At 44.0% G+C, this 18,406-nt stretch overlaps 1 protein-coding gene across 4 annotated transcripts in view; it reads left to right on the plus strand.

The window, feature by feature from the left end:
- Positions 1–18,406, plus strand: part of MCF2L2 (MCF.2 cell line derived transforming sequence-like 2) — a 316,747-nt gene that overhangs the window by 88,680 nt on the left and 209,661 nt on the right. For all 4 annotated transcript variants that reach the window (XM_083177641.1, XM_083177640.1, XM_083177642.1 and 1 more), the window contains exons 11-13: positions 5,821–6,012; positions 7,797–7,988; positions 15,688–15,865. In XM_083177641.1, coding sequence (XP_083033767.1) covers positions 5,821–6,012; positions 7,797–7,988; positions 15,688–15,865 — 562 coding nt within the window. The remainder of the gene's footprint in view (positions 1–5,820; positions 6,013–7,796; positions 7,989–15,687; positions 15,866–18,406) is intronic.

The raw sequence follows: 18,406 nt of genomic DNA on the forward strand, positions 1-18,406 counted from the left end.
AAGAATTGGAGCGGAAGCTGCAGGGGTGACAGTCATTGACAGCTGGGCAGAGAGCAGGGGTGTGACAACCACTCCCCTCTCCCTACCCCCCTTTAACCAACCAGCTATATCTTCGGAACCAACTGACCCATTTACATGAGACCAGTATCATATTGAAGAACTTTTGAGTTGGCTTCGAATGATTTTGGTCCCGTGAAACTGGGCTGTTTGGTTCCAGAGAAATCTGCCCTCAAAGAACATAAACAGTCATGAAATTACATTTAAGAAATGAAAAAAACGGTTTAACCTCAATATCCCTGGAACCAATTAACCCATATGGATCCAGCCTGGTATCAGATTGAAGGCCCAGTGATTTGGGTTAACTGAGATCAACCTCGAGCTTCAGTGATGCCGAAGGGGGAACTGGCAGCCATTGAACTGGGTGGGGGTTGTAATTAGCGGGTCCCATGTTATCCTATAGGGAAAACGTTCCAGCTTTACTTGGCAGTATCTCCGGTTCCCAGGGGGCTAGAGACACGGGGCTGGGCTCGTTGGAAAGCCCCATCCCTCAGCTACAAAATGGGCTAATGGGTGGTCCTGTGCACCCCCGGACCACCCCCTAGATTCGCCTATGATGGGGTGCAGTATTCCAAGATTAGAAGACAAAATTCTGAATTCTGTAGAGAAAAGTAGTATTCAGTTATAAGAAGAACATGGTGTGTTTACCTCTGAAAACTCTGAATGCAAATGGACAGATTTAAATAGAAACAGGGCCTCCTCTGGTATAATAGACATCTTGAATATTAGCCAGGATTGATTCTGTCAATCAATATGCATAACTCACCTTAGTCTGTCCTATAAAGGTCATTTGTATTGAGATACAGTATGTCCTTTGGATTGAAATATGGAGTCCTCCTTTGAAAAAAAGCCATATTTGCACTATGGTAAATGATGATTTATAAATGGGTAATGTGTTTCATTGTGTCCACAGCCTTGTCATTGTAAGAACCATCTGTTACCTCTGCTTGTTATTTATTCTATATTCTCAATTCTACATTCTTTTGTACAGATCTGCCAGAGATTTGTAAGATCATCAGGACAAACAGTAGTGAATATTCTATTATTCCATCCAGCATTTGTGCATTTGGGTATTGTCAAAGCATTGAAACTAGACAGTTGTACTTTGGTCTTGTGTCAGAACACTAACCATATGCCTACCTCTAGTGATTATGGGGACCAGAGGCTCTTTAAGAGAAGAGGGGGCCAGTGTGCAGGTTCCGATTGGTCCCCCTCCTCTCTGGAGGTGCAGAGACTCTGGCATTGTGCAGAATAAAGTTGTCACTAACCAATGGGAAACATTTGAATCAGTCTGCTCATATATTGTGTGCAAATCTGGCTCTGGTACTTGCCAGGGACTCTTCAGCCATTTGCCTCACCGCACATCCCTGGTCTTAAGCAAAGGTTTTTGGCCTGAACAAACCCTCTACCAGACATATTCTTTGCCCATATGAACAGTAATTTATAGGTACAGGGATTTCTATTTTTTTTTCTATAATCCAATGCCATCCTTGCAATCTCATTTTCTACTATTTTTACCCATGCTGTAAATGCTACGGTACAGAAACATATAGGTGGTCTTTGTAACTTACTACATAAATGTTTGTTTTATCAAAACAAAACACATCAATCGTTAGAACTCCTCTGATGGGTAGGATCAGGGCCGGCGCCACCCCTAGGCAGCCTTAGGAGGACGGCAATTCGGAGCAGGTCACCCCCCCCCTGGATGGAGGTGAGTGGCGGCAGCGTCCGCAACTCCCCCTACGTGGACCTGTTCCCCTCCCCACCCGGGAGTTATGTAGCGGCACTGATAAAACCCTCCCCCCTCCCGGCACCCCCCTGTGTGGAGCGGCTGGCCTGCCGCCGCAATACCCGGACCCCCCCCTGTGTGGAGCAACCAAATACCCGGCACCAGCAGCCCCCCCCCCCCCCCGTGTGGAGCGGCTGGTCTGCCGCTGCGATTCCCACCCCCCGTGTGGAGCGGCTGGTCTGCTGCAATACCGGGACCCCCCCAGAGCAGGTGTCTGGGGCGCTCCGGTGTCTGGCACCAGCCCTGGGTAGGATACTCCAGTATATGAAAAAGAAGGAAGGCTTATGATAGTGAAGCCAGTCTAATACAAATAAAACAATATACATTTAAACACACAATATCCAAAATTTTAAAAGCTCCAGACAGTGGATGCCAGGGAACAATTACCAGCATGTGTATCAGAACTGTTTTTTAACCAGTTCACGCATATGTTTGTATCTATAGTCACCAGTCCGGTGCCCGGTGACTTCCTTCTTTTTCATATACTGGAGTATCCTACCCATCAGAGGAGTTCTAACTATTGATATGAAAACAGGATGGAGCTCCACACAATATAATGGGAGTATAATATTCTGTTGTTTCCTACCACCCCTTCACAATATTGTTAATTACAATCACTTCCTCTTCCCGGGCGCCAGTTATATGTTTTGTTTTGGTGATATTGTACTTCTCTAGGGATTTGAGAATATCCTTTAATTATAACCTCTGTGGCAGCCAAAGGGAGTGCAGAACCGGAGATAACATCTACATTTTTTACTATAAATGTTTGTTTTACCCATGACACATTTGTATTACTTTAATAAATGTTATATATTGTTGAAAGTGTGCTCTATAGCGCATTAAGAGGGGTATTTATCAAAGCTTGGAAAGATATACAATTGTGAGACCTTAACTACCAACATATCAGCTCCTAATGGCTATTTTTAAAGTACATCATATCAAATGAAAGGTAGGAGCTTATTGGCTGGTACTTTATCTTTCACAATTTTATCTTTCTATGAGCTTTGATAAATACCACCTCTTAATGTATTCAAATAAGAGGTTTAAGGTGACCATACACACGCAGATTTATCTGCAGATCTGGCTGGTTGGAACAAAATCCTGGTTATGGATGAGAGCAAATGACAGTTGACCATTTGCTTGGAAATGCTGAAAATCTGTCACTCATCCATAACCATGTTTTTGTTCCAACCAGCCAGATCTGCAGATAAATCTTACTAGTGTATGGGCACCTTAACACCTCATGGGACCCTAGCCAAGATACCAGTTTAGGGCCCTCCTCAAACAATCTATAGCACTTTGTTTTTGCTACTGAATTCAGGTGGCAATGATAAAGTACCTTGGTGCATGCTCAGCTGCATGAACATCAGCAATGCGTACAAATCTGAACCAGGCTCTAGGGGTGACATTTAATAGGATCAGATATTTTGACTTAGCGATTTCTTAGTAAAAAAATGGCTGAATTGGCACGTTTTTACGAAACCAACAATTTAATAGGGTGTGAATTGCGATTAATTTTTTTAGACTGTGCACGCGAGAGCCAGTAATGTCGTTTATGTGCAGAAAGGAGCAATTGGATGTTGACATCTCTAAAATGATGAAATAAAAAATACATGAACATGATTTGTTAGGACCCCACTCTGGGTGTTAGGTTGCAGCCCATTTTGTGTCATATTTTCTAGGGGTGGACTCTTCTATTCCGCATAATCCTACGCCGTCTGACAGCTTCCTCACCTTTTACCTTGTAAGGGTAGAATATAAAACACATTGAAATTATTAGCCTACTCAGTGCTGCAAGGGCTGATAGGAGCGGTAGTTTATTTTGCTTTTCTTTATGGTACTGTTGTGAGCTGCGGTGCCAAACATGGCGCCGCAGTCCCTACACCATTGCCTACTCTACGAGGTGCTCCATATGGGGCATATATTGATGCGCTGGGTTTTTGAATGTCGCTGGTGCAGCTGTGCAAGGGAGCCCTCCTTTATGCAGCACCCTACTTAACTACGTATACAGCATATGCGTAAAACTGGCTCTGGGTGCACTGTAGGTTTTACTTTTTATGTCTGTGTGGCTTCTGCATTATGTCCATTGTTATTGTTATTGTAAAGCGCCATGACTACTGCTATATAAATACAATTATTATTATTATTATTATTGTTGTTGTTGTTAAGCAACAGTATGTTGATATGGAGTCAGGTTTTTAACAATAGGTGTGATAAGCTGAGCTTTCATACAATTCATACATTGATTTAATGTGCTATAAAGGACAGCATTAAATAGTGGAAACAAAGGTAACAGTAACAGATATGCTAGGTACACACCAGGACGACTAGGGCCCGATCAGCACAATCTAGATCCAATTCCGATCAATCGGATGTAGATTGTGTGCTGATTGGGCCCTTTTCTGACCTGGTGTGGAGCGATTCCGATCCGATGCGCGGTCCCGCGGGTCGGTCGGTCGTTATTGAGATCCTACCTGCTGCAGGTAGGATCTCAATGACGACCATAGAACCGGGTGCGGGTCGCCATCGGATCGGACCCGCTCACGGTGCACATCGTGAGCGGGTCGTGCCCTCCCGCGTCATCGTGAGCGGGTCGGACGAGACACTGACGACCCGCTCACGATGTGCATCGTGAGCGGGTCGTCCTGGTGTGTACCCCGCATAACAGTAGCAGAGTTGGACTGGTCCACAGGTGTACAGGGGAACCCAACTCCAACTGCCTGGGCCCCCCCCTTCTCCTCTAGGAACCAGGTTCCACTTAGATGAAATATTATGTGCAGTATAAGATAACATTAACATGTTCATTTATACTGCACAGGGCTGTGGTGTATTTTCTACAGGGCATTGCTCTTATTAATCTGGCATATTATCATGTATGCACTGGCATTACTTACTATATATATTATCTAGGGTTCAGCCCATGCACACCAATGTAGTAGCTGGCCATACCCCCTCCAGAGATTGGCTACACCTCTAAACCTGTGACCCTACCACTGCATTCCATTGGTGGGCCCTTCATGACCCAGTCTGACACTGAACCGCAGAAATAATATTTTTTCTTTGGCCGGAAGGTAAGGGTAGTTGAGGCATGGGGGGGAAAAATCTGTCTGATTCAATTACACTGTTCCACCCCAATCATTTTGCAACATATGATAAGAATTAAAATTCCTTTATCCTTTTATTTAAGTCAGAGATATATAAAAGTAAGGCCTATGTGCTAGGCTGAGTTCATGAATATGCATATAAAGTTGCACACACTGTACATGACTTTCATCTCCCAGAAAAAAAAAAGGCTTTTATAGTGTACACTACACTGTAGTATGCAATATGGGCCTTATTATAGTTCACTCTTATGGTGTGTACACACTTGTACAATGTGCATTAGATTTTGACTATATAATCAAAATCTCATCTGGAACGCATGGGTTTTAACCCTTGCGATCCCGATGCGCGCTCCCGTATCGCAGCCATAAAGTCTTGGCTGCATAGACTATATAGTGCAGATCTGCACTATAGAGTCTAAATTGTATGCAGATAGTCTAAATTGTATATATATATAGTCTAAATTGTAATACAGTCTAAATTGTACAAGTGTGTACCCACCATTAGAGGCAAATTCCTTCTTAGCTGGACAAAACCATGTGCACTGCAGGTGGGGCAGATATAACAGGTGCAGAGAGAGTTAGATTTGGGTGGGGTTTTTCTTCAAAGTGAGGTCTATATTGCAGTGTAAAAATAAAGCAGCCAGTATTTACCCTGCACAGAAACAAAATAACTCACCCAAATCTAATTCTCTCTGCACCTGTTATATCTGCACCCCTGCAGTGCACATGGTTTTCTCCAGCTAAGAAGGAATTTGCCTCTAAGAGTGAACTAGAATAAGGCCCTAGGTATTTCTAGGGTAAAGTTCCAAAATCTAATTTTTTTTCATGGTACGTTTCATTTTAATCTAGTTTTTGTCTAATATTCACCAGGGGGTACTGGAAAAAGCTCAGCTGCACGCACTGCATGGAGATCAGCTGATACATAATAACCACTACGCCGTGGACTCTATAAGGCCAAAATGTATAGAACTGAGGCGCATCTGTGATGACTTCACCAATGAGACCAAGAAAAAGTATGACATCCTGGGAAAATCATTGGAGTTACACCAGCAACTTGATAAGGTGAGTGCATTATAGAAATTATGTTTTCATTTTGTGCAGCCAGAGTGGTATATTGTATGCATCTGCTGCTTATACAGTACATACTGTACCCCCTAATATTGGTCTCCTGGAATCTGGTACATGGGCCCTGTAGCCAGGGCCGGTGCAAGGCACCGGAGCGCCCCAGGCGAGTCGGGGTGGGGGCGCCCCGGTGCCGGGGGGGGGGGGGGTACCTGTCCTGCGGCGCTGTGTATTTAAATCTGGCGGCGGAGGCAGCGGGGGTCCCTGCAGTCCATTACAAATCACGAGCGCTATCCGCCGGGCTATGCGGAAGCGCTTCTAGTGTGAAAACACTGGCAGCACGCTGATTGGCTGAGATCAGTGTGCGCCGTGCTGCCAGAGTTTTCACACTAGAAGCGCTTCCGCATAGCCCGGCGGATAGCGCTCGTGATTTTTAATGGACTGCAGGGACCCCCGCTGCCTCCGCCGCCAGATTTAAATACACAGCGCCGTAGGACAGGTACCCGGGCGGCACAAAATGCCGCCCTCCAGTGGCCGGCGCCCTAGGCAAATGCCTAGATTTGCCTAGTGGTGGCGTCGGCCCTGCCTGTAGCCACTCTGCTTCAGTGATTTGATCACGCCAATGAAAGTGTGCCATGTCTTCCACGGTAGTATTAAACAGTAGGACACTTACAATGACCAATCCTCTCTCCTAAAAAAACCTTAAATTGCCTGGTGAGCTTCCATTCAAAGTGGGGCATGCTTACCAACTTCTTGGTATAAATGTCAAACTATGGCCATCAGGACAGTATGTTCATATTGTAACTGCAATGCCTGAATCTGGACCATGAGTTGTAATAAACCACACTGAAGACCTTTATGTCTCATGTCACTTCAAGTAATGCCAACAGGAAGCTGTAACCACAAACTGTTCCAATAATAATGGAAATTCTGACTCGCAAGTAACTACACCATGTGTTCCCATAATGCCCTGCACACTCTCTGTCAGGAAATAACACAGTAAGGCATATATTTCATATATTTTTATATTTCACCATAGGTTAAAAAGTATCAACCTGTCCCTGCACCATCCATTCTTCTTCAATATAGACATTACTTTTTACAATACCATTATAGTAATGAAAATATTAAGAGTGTTTTTTGTACTTTGTGTATTAATAATGTGGAAGTTTGCATGAATATTTTCCTCAAATTAATATATATATATATATATATATATATAGATAGATAGATAGATAGATAGATAGATAGATAGATAGATACAGAAGTACCAACACACTCGCCATTCCTAAGAATGGGGTGCAAACAGCACCCACTTCCCAGGATGGGGTGCAGTGGCCTGTGACCACACACTCTAGTAAATACAAACACAGGGGGCCCAGCACTCACTACAACAAACTAACTCACCTTAACATTCAAATAATCAATCAATTAAATAAATAATGGGGTTTTAGTTCATGAATTGATCAATGCATTTAAGCTTGCAGCCCATCGCCATGGGACCCCATTTCACTGCAAGTCCTACACTAACAACTGGTTTTCTTAGGAACCTGACCACTGCTTATACATCATAGCTAATGATATATATATATATATATATATATATATATATATATATATATTATGTATAACATTTGTGTGTAACATTTTCTGCAAATTTCTGAGCACCAACAATCAATTCTTTATTTAATGTCTTGTAAACGTCATTTATAGTAATACCAAAGTGTCTGAATTTCTCAGAGATGCATCATTTAGGCTAATGCTATTGCTATGCATGTTAACAGGCTAACCAGTGGTGTGAAGATGGAATCTACCTCCTGGCTTCTCAGGCTGTGGATAAGTGCCAATCTCAAGATGGTGCAGAATCAGCTCTACGAGATATTGAGAAGTTCATGGGAAACTCCAAAGGGCACCAGTTGTCTAATCCAACGGATTTCTACCGCAAGTACGATATGATCATCACCCCTGAAATCAAGGTAAGAATCTTGTAATGTTTAAACGGTAGAAAAAAAAATCTAGATCTCTTATAGAATCCTGCTAATATCTGCATGCAGTGAGTGCTGGAGGGGTGTCACCACTCACAGCTTTCATTGGCAGGCATACTTCCTGACACAGCCTATCATTTGTCTTCTTTCCCAGAGCTTTTGATATGTAACATGGTTCCCTCCTGTCAGCATCTAGAGCTGGTGCCCCACTATCCCAAGCCCATCACCTTTCCCCCTCTCTCAGTTTATATAATTACCTCTTTCTGAAAATATCTGAAAATCAACGGTGTGTACGAGAGCAATTAACAACTACGTACGTTCATCCCAGTCACCTGGAGGCAAGTAGGAGTTTGTTGCCGCCCTGCTGTGACCAGGGCCGGCGCCACCACTAGGCAAATCTAGGCATTTGCCTAGGGCGCCGGCCACTGGAGGGCGGTATTTCGCCCCCCCTTGCCGCCCGGGTACCTGTTCTGCGGCGTATATGTGCGTAAAAGCTGGCGGCGGCGGCAGCGGGGGGTCCCTGCAGTCAATAAGAAATAACGAGCGCTATCCGCCAGGCTATGCGGAAGCGCTTCTGTTTTGGAAATACTGGCCGCACGCTGATTGGCTGAGATTCAGCCAATCAGCGTGCGCCGTACGGCCAGTGTTTCCAAAACAGAAGCACTTCCGCATAGCCCAGCGGATAGCGCTGGTTATTTCTTATTGACTGCAGGGACCCCCCGCTGCCGCCGCCAGCTTTACAGCGCCGCAGGACAGGTACCCGGGCGGCAGACACCGGGGCGCCCCCACCCCGACTTGCCTGGGGCGCTCTGGTGCCTTGCACCGGCCCTGGCTGTGACCCATAGAGATGCTGCTGTACATAAAGGTGCCCCTTCAGGGCTTGTAGCCCAGAGGCAGGCGGCTCCGTTGTCTCTCCTGATTTCTCCTATACTCCTGATTTCCATTATCTCTGGCCTGTATACAGTAGTACATGTTAGTACAAATGGGTGTGGATCAGCTCACAGACAATGTCTAGGTCTACACCAAAAGGTCAATACAAATAAAATGACCTCATGCATAAGGTCGACAGTGAAGAAAAGTCGACATGAAAAAAAAGGTGTCATTTTCACCACCTGAGTAAATGGACCCCCAAATAGTGTACCGCATACCCACACATGGCTTGCTTAGTTTGCCATGCTTCAGGCGAGGTACCTCGCTGGGCTTGGCACACTTTACTGTTCCCAGTTGAAGTCCACGTGGATGTAAAGCAAGAAAAAGGTCCCTTTTTTTTTTTTTTAATCCTGCATGTGCCCGTATGTATGCATCATGGAAACGTTGTATAAGGACACATATGTGTGTTTATTTCAATTCTTTTTGGGGACATTTATCAATAATTGTAAAGTGATCTGGGTGTGTTTTAGCACCCAAAATAGCATTGCAGGATGTGGGTACACTGTCCAGATGCACGAAGTAGCTCACACAGGGACAGGAGCTTCCAAAGGGAATGTGTTCACTTCAGTGTGTATCCGGACTGATCATAGAATGACTCTAGGTCAACAGTCATAAGGTTGACCACTATTGGTCAACAGTCAAAAGGTCGACAGGTTTTAAAACTCGACAGACAATAGGTTGACAGACAATAGGTCTATAGGGTCAATAGGTCACAGGCCAAAAGGGCGACATGGTCAAAAGGTCAACATGAAAAAAGGTAGATATGTGACCCTAAATTTTGAGCCGACATGCGCCAACAAGCGGTATTTCATGCCCTACCCTAGTGGATACTAGGGCGTGGAGGGAGAATAAAATAGTGTGCCGAGTGCATGTCGACATGGACACCCTAAAAACCATTAGTGGTCGACCATATGATTGTAGACCTAGAGACTGTAGATGCACTACAGTGCATGCATGGCGATTGTTCCAGGAAGGGTTCTGTAGGAATCATTTCCCAATGACTTTTGTTAAGTGTAGCTCATTGGCTGCAGCAGGCTTATACCATCGTCAGGTGGACTTTGCTGCTTCATATTCCAGAGAACCCTATGGGAGTTGCTTATTACAGTCAGAAATGGAATACCGCAGCAGATATCTATAAAATTAGCTGTGATCCCTCCTGCAAACATGCGGGTGATACTAGATATTTGCAGGTATCCTCCCATAAGCATCTGCTTTTACGGAGTATGCTGCAAATAGTTAGTGATAAATAAGCTCTTTTATGTTCTTGAGTAAAGTGCATTCACCTTTGAATAATGTCTCTTCTAAAATTAGGATGACCATCCCTAAGTAGACATTATCTTTGTCTGAGTACACCTTTAGCACACTAGATTATTTAAGTCCTTATACTTCCCTGCAATGGGATAAAATATCATTTTTTTTCCATTACAATTGAAACAACAGACATCCAGATTAGAAATGATTACCCAAGGCGATAACACGTTTACAAAGGGCGAATACTATCTTGAAAGATTTATTTTGTCCTATTTACCATATGGGACAGTAGACATTGTGGCTTTTTTCTGTATTCCTTTCTGGCAGAAAGTTTTCTCAGTTTCCTAAAGGAACACTGATCAGTAGGGCTGAATGCCATCAGTTACCGGTACAATCTGCACTCACCGGCCAGTAACTGTGCAGTATTACTCATGACTCGATTACACTCAAGAATTAAAGAGCACATGTGAGGGGGAAGAGGTAAAGAACATATGAATTGGGAGGTGAGATGGGTGCAGGGATGGTGCCAGAGGAGCTGCTAGCCTTCTGGCCACAGTAACTTGCTCCACACTGTATCGGTTGGGTGGAGGGGGGTGGGCACCTTGGAGGCAGGGGGAGAATAGCCGTGGGGAGGAAGCAGTCCAGAAAGAGTCAGATCTCCATCCTGACCCTGCCTGTATGGACTGTAGATTTCAGCCCCACTCTTGACTTGCACCTCCCCCTGTTCCAGTGCTGATGTCTAGACCTAGCTACATTTAGCATGTTTGTCAGGTATGTACTCAGCTTTACCCTTGAGCTGGCCATGAACAAGGCATTCTCACTTTCTACCACTTTTATTTTAGTATTTACTGTAATTGTGGTAATTTTCCATATATGTGATCATCCATATCACAATCTTATTGGAGTGGCTTAAAGACAACAGGCTTAAAGATGCCAACATGCAACATATCGACATGACATTCATCATATCTTCCCAGCTATGCTGGCATAATGAACTGTTGACAAACCATCCCCAGTGGTCTCACCTTTTCCTGGCGGCTGCCATTGCTCCAGGGTCTGCTTCTGGGTCCAAGTTGTATCGTGACAGTGACATACAGCCCAGACTTGTGATGCTGCAACATTCCAATGATTATTTCTCCCCTATCCCCAAACCTAACCCTCTCCCTCCATCCCGTAGCCTTCTCGTAACTTCCAACTGCAGCATAACCTTAACCGTCGGCATCATCAGAATGTTGACATTTCATATAGCATCATTTAAGAAGTCAATATTATGACTCTTTCGAGACTTTGTGTATGTAAACCTGGTGCCCACTTCGAGTTTAAGCTATGCCAAGATTCTGGTGTCGACTTTACAGTTGTTATGACTGTCGATATATATGGACACTGAGGGGTAGATGTATGAAGCAGTGATAAGGGAGGAGAAGTGATAAAGTGCCTGGTATTTTATCACTGGCCAATCACCTTCTTACTGTTCCTTTTTAAACCAGGCATTTTATCACTTCTCCTCGCTTATCACTGCTTCATACATCTACCCCTGAGGGGTAGATTTATTAAGCTCAGTGAAGTGATAAACTGTGTTTTTTAACACCAGCCAATCAGCTCCTACCCGTGAAGTTACAGGCTTGGTTTGAAAAATGCATACCTCCCAACAGTCCCGATTTTATCGGGACAGTCCCGATTGTCAGGGCCTGTCCCGATGTCCCACCCGCGGGCGGCAGTGTCCCGTGGTGTGGGGGGGCTGTTGGGAGTCCCCCCTGTCAGCTGCTAAGCAGCGGGGAATAAACGCTGTGCGCATGCGCACAGCGTCTATTCCCGCAGCCAGGGGACTGGGGGCATGGCTAGAGGCTCACAGAGCCTCTGGGTCATGCCCCCATAGCGGCAAAATGGGGGCGTGGCCTCGCGGAAGAGCCGCGAGTATAGACCACGCCCCCAAATTAGGTCACGCCCCGAAAATTTCAACGCGCCTCCGGCGCGCAGGAGCATCGTCCCGCCTACAGAGCGTCAAAAGTTGGGAGGTATGAAAATGACAGGTAGGAGCTGATTGGCTCCTTGGTGATAAAAACCAGACAGTTTATCACTTCACCGAGCTTAATGAATTTACCCCTGTCAACCTTATGTCCAGATACTGTGAACTGTGCATGTGGTGTTTATAAGTATTATGTTTCACAGAGAAAGACGCACACTGTATGAGTCTGCCTACATTGCAGCCAACAAACCTTTTCATATTTAAATAGTCATGGTCATTACTGCACGTCCCGTGACTTTACCATACTCACATTACATCAGTCTAGCACCTCTACATTTCTCTTTTGTGCAAACAGCCCACTAGTATATACTGTATGCCTACAGTTAATAGTAAGAATGTTTTATGGTATTGAGATTTGCATTAATAAAATATGTAGTTCTTTCTATTTATAATGGAAAATATTGCTGTTAGCTTTAAATGTCAGGAATACTCCTGTCTTATTGCCAGCTAGAGATTAGAACACTCCGAGGTCAGACTGTTTACATGCTTTGCCCTGGCAGCTGTCTGCTTGTAGCTTATGCCATTATACCCACTTCCTGACTCATCTGGTCTGACCTGTTCTATAAAGAGGCACAAGGGAGGGAACACTGGAAAGTGGTTCTGTTTGGGGGCATACAGTGTATATATATATATATATATATATATATATATATATATATATATATATATATATATATATATATATATATATATATATATATATATATATATATATATATATATATATATATATATAGAAAGGCAATGTCGAAAATCTGTAAAAGTCCTTTATTTTATACATATTACATCTTTTCTTTTAAGTCCCATAAATATAAATATAAAATAAATATCCAGCATTGTGCTTTGCCTTTAGTGATCCTGCATCAGCAACAACCACTACCAGGATAATCTTCCACACAAGTGCATCATGTCCTTGTTGGTGGATGGGGTACAAAATATCGACTTACAGAATGTTAATCTGAATGTTGACATCAGATCTTTGACATACTGTACTGTATGTTGGCATAATGTTTTTCTGCTGTTAGAGCACTTTCACTATCCTAAGTTATCACCCAGTAATGTCCACATTGTGGTTGGTCACATTCACAGGGGTCAGTCCTATTGTGCGCAATGGGTGTGGCATTATAACGCCGGCAAAGGCACCCAAACGCGCACCCTTTGCGGACTAAAATCTCCCCGACTTCTCATTAAAGTGTTCGGAGCCCTATGGGCAGGGCTGGCAACAGAAATCTTGGGGCCCCATGCACTGATATTTCTGGGGGCCCTCCCACCCCCTCAATCACTAGTAGTTGTGTGGAGCAGGGATGGATGGTGGGCGTATTGATGGCAAGAAATCCCATTTAATGGCTGCCCCAGCGCAGACAGTATCACTTCTGAACTGATACCTACTACTCATTATGCTACACACCGTAATGCCCATTAGACATAATGCCACACACCGTAATGCCCATTACATATTAGGTCACACACCATAATGCCCATTACACATTAGGCCACATGTCAAAATGCCCATTACACATTAGGCCACACTCCATAATGCCTATTACACATTATGCCACACTCCGTAATGCCCATTACACATTATGCCACACTCCGTAATTCCCATTACACATTGTGTCACATGTCATAATGCCCATTACACATTAGGCCACATGCCATAATGCCTATTACATATTATACCACATGCCATAATGCCCATTACATATTATGCCACATAAGTGCCACTTACCTACATGCTCCTTACCAGGGGGTTACATGCTCCTTACCAGGGGGTTACATGCTCCTTGCCACGGGGGAGTGCATACTTGTTCCCATGGGGGAGTTCATGCCCAGTGAGGATCACCTGCTCAATGCCTGCGAGGATTACATGCTGTTGCTCTGGGGGATAACGTTTACCAGACAGCCAGGTAAAATTTCTGTTCACAGCGGCACATGCAGTCAATTGCTGCGGGCAGCCGGCACTTGATTCCCCTTCCCCCTTTTAGCCCCCCCAAACAATAATTCTCGCGGCCGCCGCTGGGACGCGGGTGAGGGGTGGGCTCTTACTGTGCTGCCTGGGGATGGACGGCGGTCAGCACATGCAGCTCCCGCCGGCACCGCTCACACTAACATGAGCCTGCTGCGGAAGGCTCCTGCACGCCGCTTGCAGACACTGACATGAGTCGGTGCTGCTGCGGAAGGTTGTAAAATGCCTTCCGCGGCAGAACCGGCTCATGTCAGTGTCTGCAAGCGGCGTCCGGGAGCCTTCAGTAGCAGGCTCATGTCAGTGTGAGTGTGTGAGTGGTGCCGGCGGGAGCTCCATGTGCCGACCGGCGTCCAGCCCCATCCCCTCTCCCGAGTCCCAGCGGCGGCCACGAAAATTCTTGTTTGGGAGGCTGGAAGGGGGAAGGGGAATCAAGTGCCAGCCGCCTGCAGCAATTGATTGCCGGGCGGCTGGGTGCAGGGAGGGACGAGTGACCCTGCATAAGCGGGGATCATTTTGGGGCCCCTCTGATCGCTGGGGCCCGGGTCAGTTGTCCCCTTTGACCCCCCCTGTCGCCAGGCCTGCCTATGGGGCTACTAGCACTTTTATGCAGATCTCGGCTGATGTAAAGTTTACGGCGGCCACTGCTTTGATGACTCACATCCACAAGATCATTGTGGCTAATTAGATTTACCCCATTATATCAGCATTATGACCATGTTGACAGTTGTACATGTTGACTTTCTGAATTCTGATACAATGGTTACATGCCTTCTTAGTGGTTTACATGTAGTGTACAAAAAGTGGAAACACAGGAATTAATCAGGGACGCTGAAGTATATTGCAAACAAGGGCTTCCACACAGGTGTAGCTCCTGCATTAAGTAACATGTCAGCATGGGTAGGGTCTTGTTTACAAATGTTGGATTGCCCTGGATGCCTAGAATTATGGCTAACACAGCTGCATCATCGTGTAGTAAGGGACAGTGAGCGGAAGCACATTTTTCCATGCAGTAATTGTACGTATAAGACCACACAACAGAACAACTGTAGATCACCTGTCTGTTAACTTCAGCCCGTGGTTAGTTTAATCTAAAAAGGATTTCTGAGTTCAGTGATGATTAATTCCTACTTAAACCCTGAGTACTCAACTCCACTCCACACAGCAGCACTCCTTTCCTAACTTGTGACAGTATTGCGGGATCACAGTGCCACATCCACCAAGCACGTACTGTCACCTATTGGTTTGATGAGCATGACTAATGTTAACCACATGTCATGATTCGGCATTCCTCCTATACAATTCTACGGAGCATACAGGGCACATATGGTGCCCCAATGTCCTACGAAGAAGTTTTGTATAGATGTCTCCATATTGTTTGTCCACTGTTTGTTGGTTGCATGAGTTGTGCTCACAATAATGTATAATGAGCAATGAGACATAATTCTGCACATTCATAAAAATCAGATTTTTTCTAAAACTTTTTCCAAATGATATTTTACATGTACTCCTCAATCTAGGCATGTGTTCAGAAAGTGTTGCAGAAGCTGGCTGATGTTCAGGAAATGTTTGAGAAGAGACAAGCAAGTTTAAAGAAATTGGCAGCGAAACAGACCAGGCCTGTACAGCCGGTGGCTCCACATCCAGAGTCCTCTCCAAAGAGGGCATCTCCTAAGGCAGCTAGGCCAGCGTCTCTCGGTAAGATGCACATGATTTGAATTCAGTGTGTACTTTTTTGGTTTCAATATCTGTTCTTGGAAACATCTGGGAAGTATTGTACATGCTGACTTCTTTCATTGACTGTGTTAATTATTAGATTTCTAAATGACAGAACTACTGCAAATTAATTCAATTAATAAATTAGATTTCTGGTCCTGAAGTAAGTTGCTTCAATATGTCTAATGAAAGGTGATCTAGAGGTGGATTCAAACTGCAATTGTAATTGTACACAGTACTGAAGCCATGAGATTTCAGCAGGCTGCAACCAATAAATTACCACTTGCTGGGGTGCCCTCCTTCCTGAATGGAAAAATATATCATAGCTGGTGGTCAGCACTCAGAGACTTGTCATTTCAATCAATTAAAAGACAATGGTTTGGGTCAACGTTTTGGGCTTTGCCCTTTATAAAGACAAAAAAAAGAAAAAAAACTTTTCTTTTTCTTTTATCAATATAGGGCATTAAAGCCCGAAACGTTGAAGGCGGGCACCCCAGCAAGTGGTAATTTATTGGTTGCAGCATGCTGGTCATATATCAAAGATATATATATATATATATATATATATATATATATATGTCTCTGAGTGCCGACCACCAGCTATGATATATATGGAGCTGAGTTGATGGCGTCACTGAATCTGGCATGCATGCTGGGTGAGGTAGACACGGGTATGTTGTTTGTACAGATTGTTAGCTTGAAGAAAATACTTACAGTTTGATGTATTGAAACGGTATTTCAAATTTGCTGGAGTGCTGCAGTTCTTGTGGATAATCTATATATATGTATTTTTATATATATGTATGTGTGTGTGTCTGTGGCTAACTGATGTGACACCTTTAATACAAAATGTATTTTTTCACCTACAAATCCTTGAGTGCCGCCTGTTTTTCCTTTGGTTATCTACTAATCTTCTGGAAGGCACCGCGGTCCCCTCACCAGCAAGACCGAGTGCCGACCTTATTTGTGTGTGTGTGTATATATATATATATATATATATATATATATATATATATATATATATATATATATAGCTGGAAGATGCTTGAGACCTATGGCAGGGTCAACAAGTAAGAGGCGGCACTCCAAAGGGCTCCTGGTATTCAAACCATATTTATTTAGTGCAAAGAAAAAAGGTCTACAGCGTCATCTATCGACGTTTCAAGGCCGTGTCGGCCTTTTCATCAGGACGTGGGCTTGAGAAAGTGCAAAGTGCTGTGAGTAGAAGAAGAAAGAAAAAAGAAAGCACTTTGCACTTTCTCAAGCCCACGTCCTGATGAAAAGGCCGACACGGCCTTGAAATGTCGACAGATGACGCTGTAGACCTTTTTTCTTAGCACTAAATAAATATGATTTGAGTAACAGGAGCCCTTTGGAGTGCCGCCTCTTACTTGTTGACCCTGCCATAGGTCTCAAGCATCTTCCAGCAGTTTATTGTATGGGAAGGCACCGGGCAAGTTGCATTATTCAACAGGAGTGCCAAACAACCCAACAAATATAAATATATATATATATATATATATATATATATATATATATATATATATAAATGTAGAAATTGGCTGGCACTCCTCCTCCAAATGACAATAATACCTCTGGTGCCCTTCCACAACAGCAAGCAAGCAAGCATGTAAATAAGGGGTAGAGACGGATGGCACTCAGCAGGATTTGCGTTGGAAATAAACAGACCACACTTGGGAACTTCTGCCAACGTTTCAAATCTAATTGGATAGATTTTTCGTCAGGTCCCTGACGAAAAATCTATCCAATTAGATTTGAAACGTTGGCAGAAGTTCCCAAGTGTGGTCTGTTTATTTCCAACGCAAATCCTGCTGAGTGCCATCCGTCTCTACCCCTTATATATATATATATATATATATAGCAGGTACAGAGACAAGGCGGCACTCCGAAGGCTTGATGCAAATAACACGTTTTTATTGTTTCATATCCGACACGTGTTTTGGGCAACGCAGGCCTGTCGTCAGGGATAATCACAGTCACATATACACAGACTTAAATACCGTACATAACCCCACCCCCAAGTGCTAACACAAAGTGCATTCACCTGTGTCTGTTCCTGGCACATCTCACATCTCACCCCCAGCGTGTACATCAGCATATTGCGTGGGCCCAGTGATGTGCTAATCACAAGAAGCCTGGAACGCACTCTCTTTCTCCGCGTCTATTTCTATAGTAACAATGCGTCGCATATAGACGCTGATGCACGTGTGCGCTTTGCTGGAGAGAAGTGAACGTCGGGGACAGGCACTGTAGAAGAAAACAGTACATCTTAAAACGCATGCAATCTAAAGAATACTTGTATAGCTATAAATATTATAACTCATAAATACAAAAATAACCACATAAAAAATAATAAGGTACACGAGATACAAAATTCATAAAAGATGTAAAATATACAAAAAATACAAAGTACATAAAATCAGGCATGAAAAAATATATATACATATAGGTTCTATGTTTTAAACCTTGTAAGTCTCAATACTATGTTGCCACCAACATGTG

The sequence above is a fragment of the Crinia signifera genome, chromosome 3 (assembly GCF_055691185.1).
Source record: "Crinia signifera chromosome 3, ASM5569118v1, whole genome shotgun sequence".
NCBI classification, from domain to species: Eukaryota; Metazoa; Chordata; class Amphibia; order Anura; family Myobatrachidae; genus Crinia; species Crinia signifera.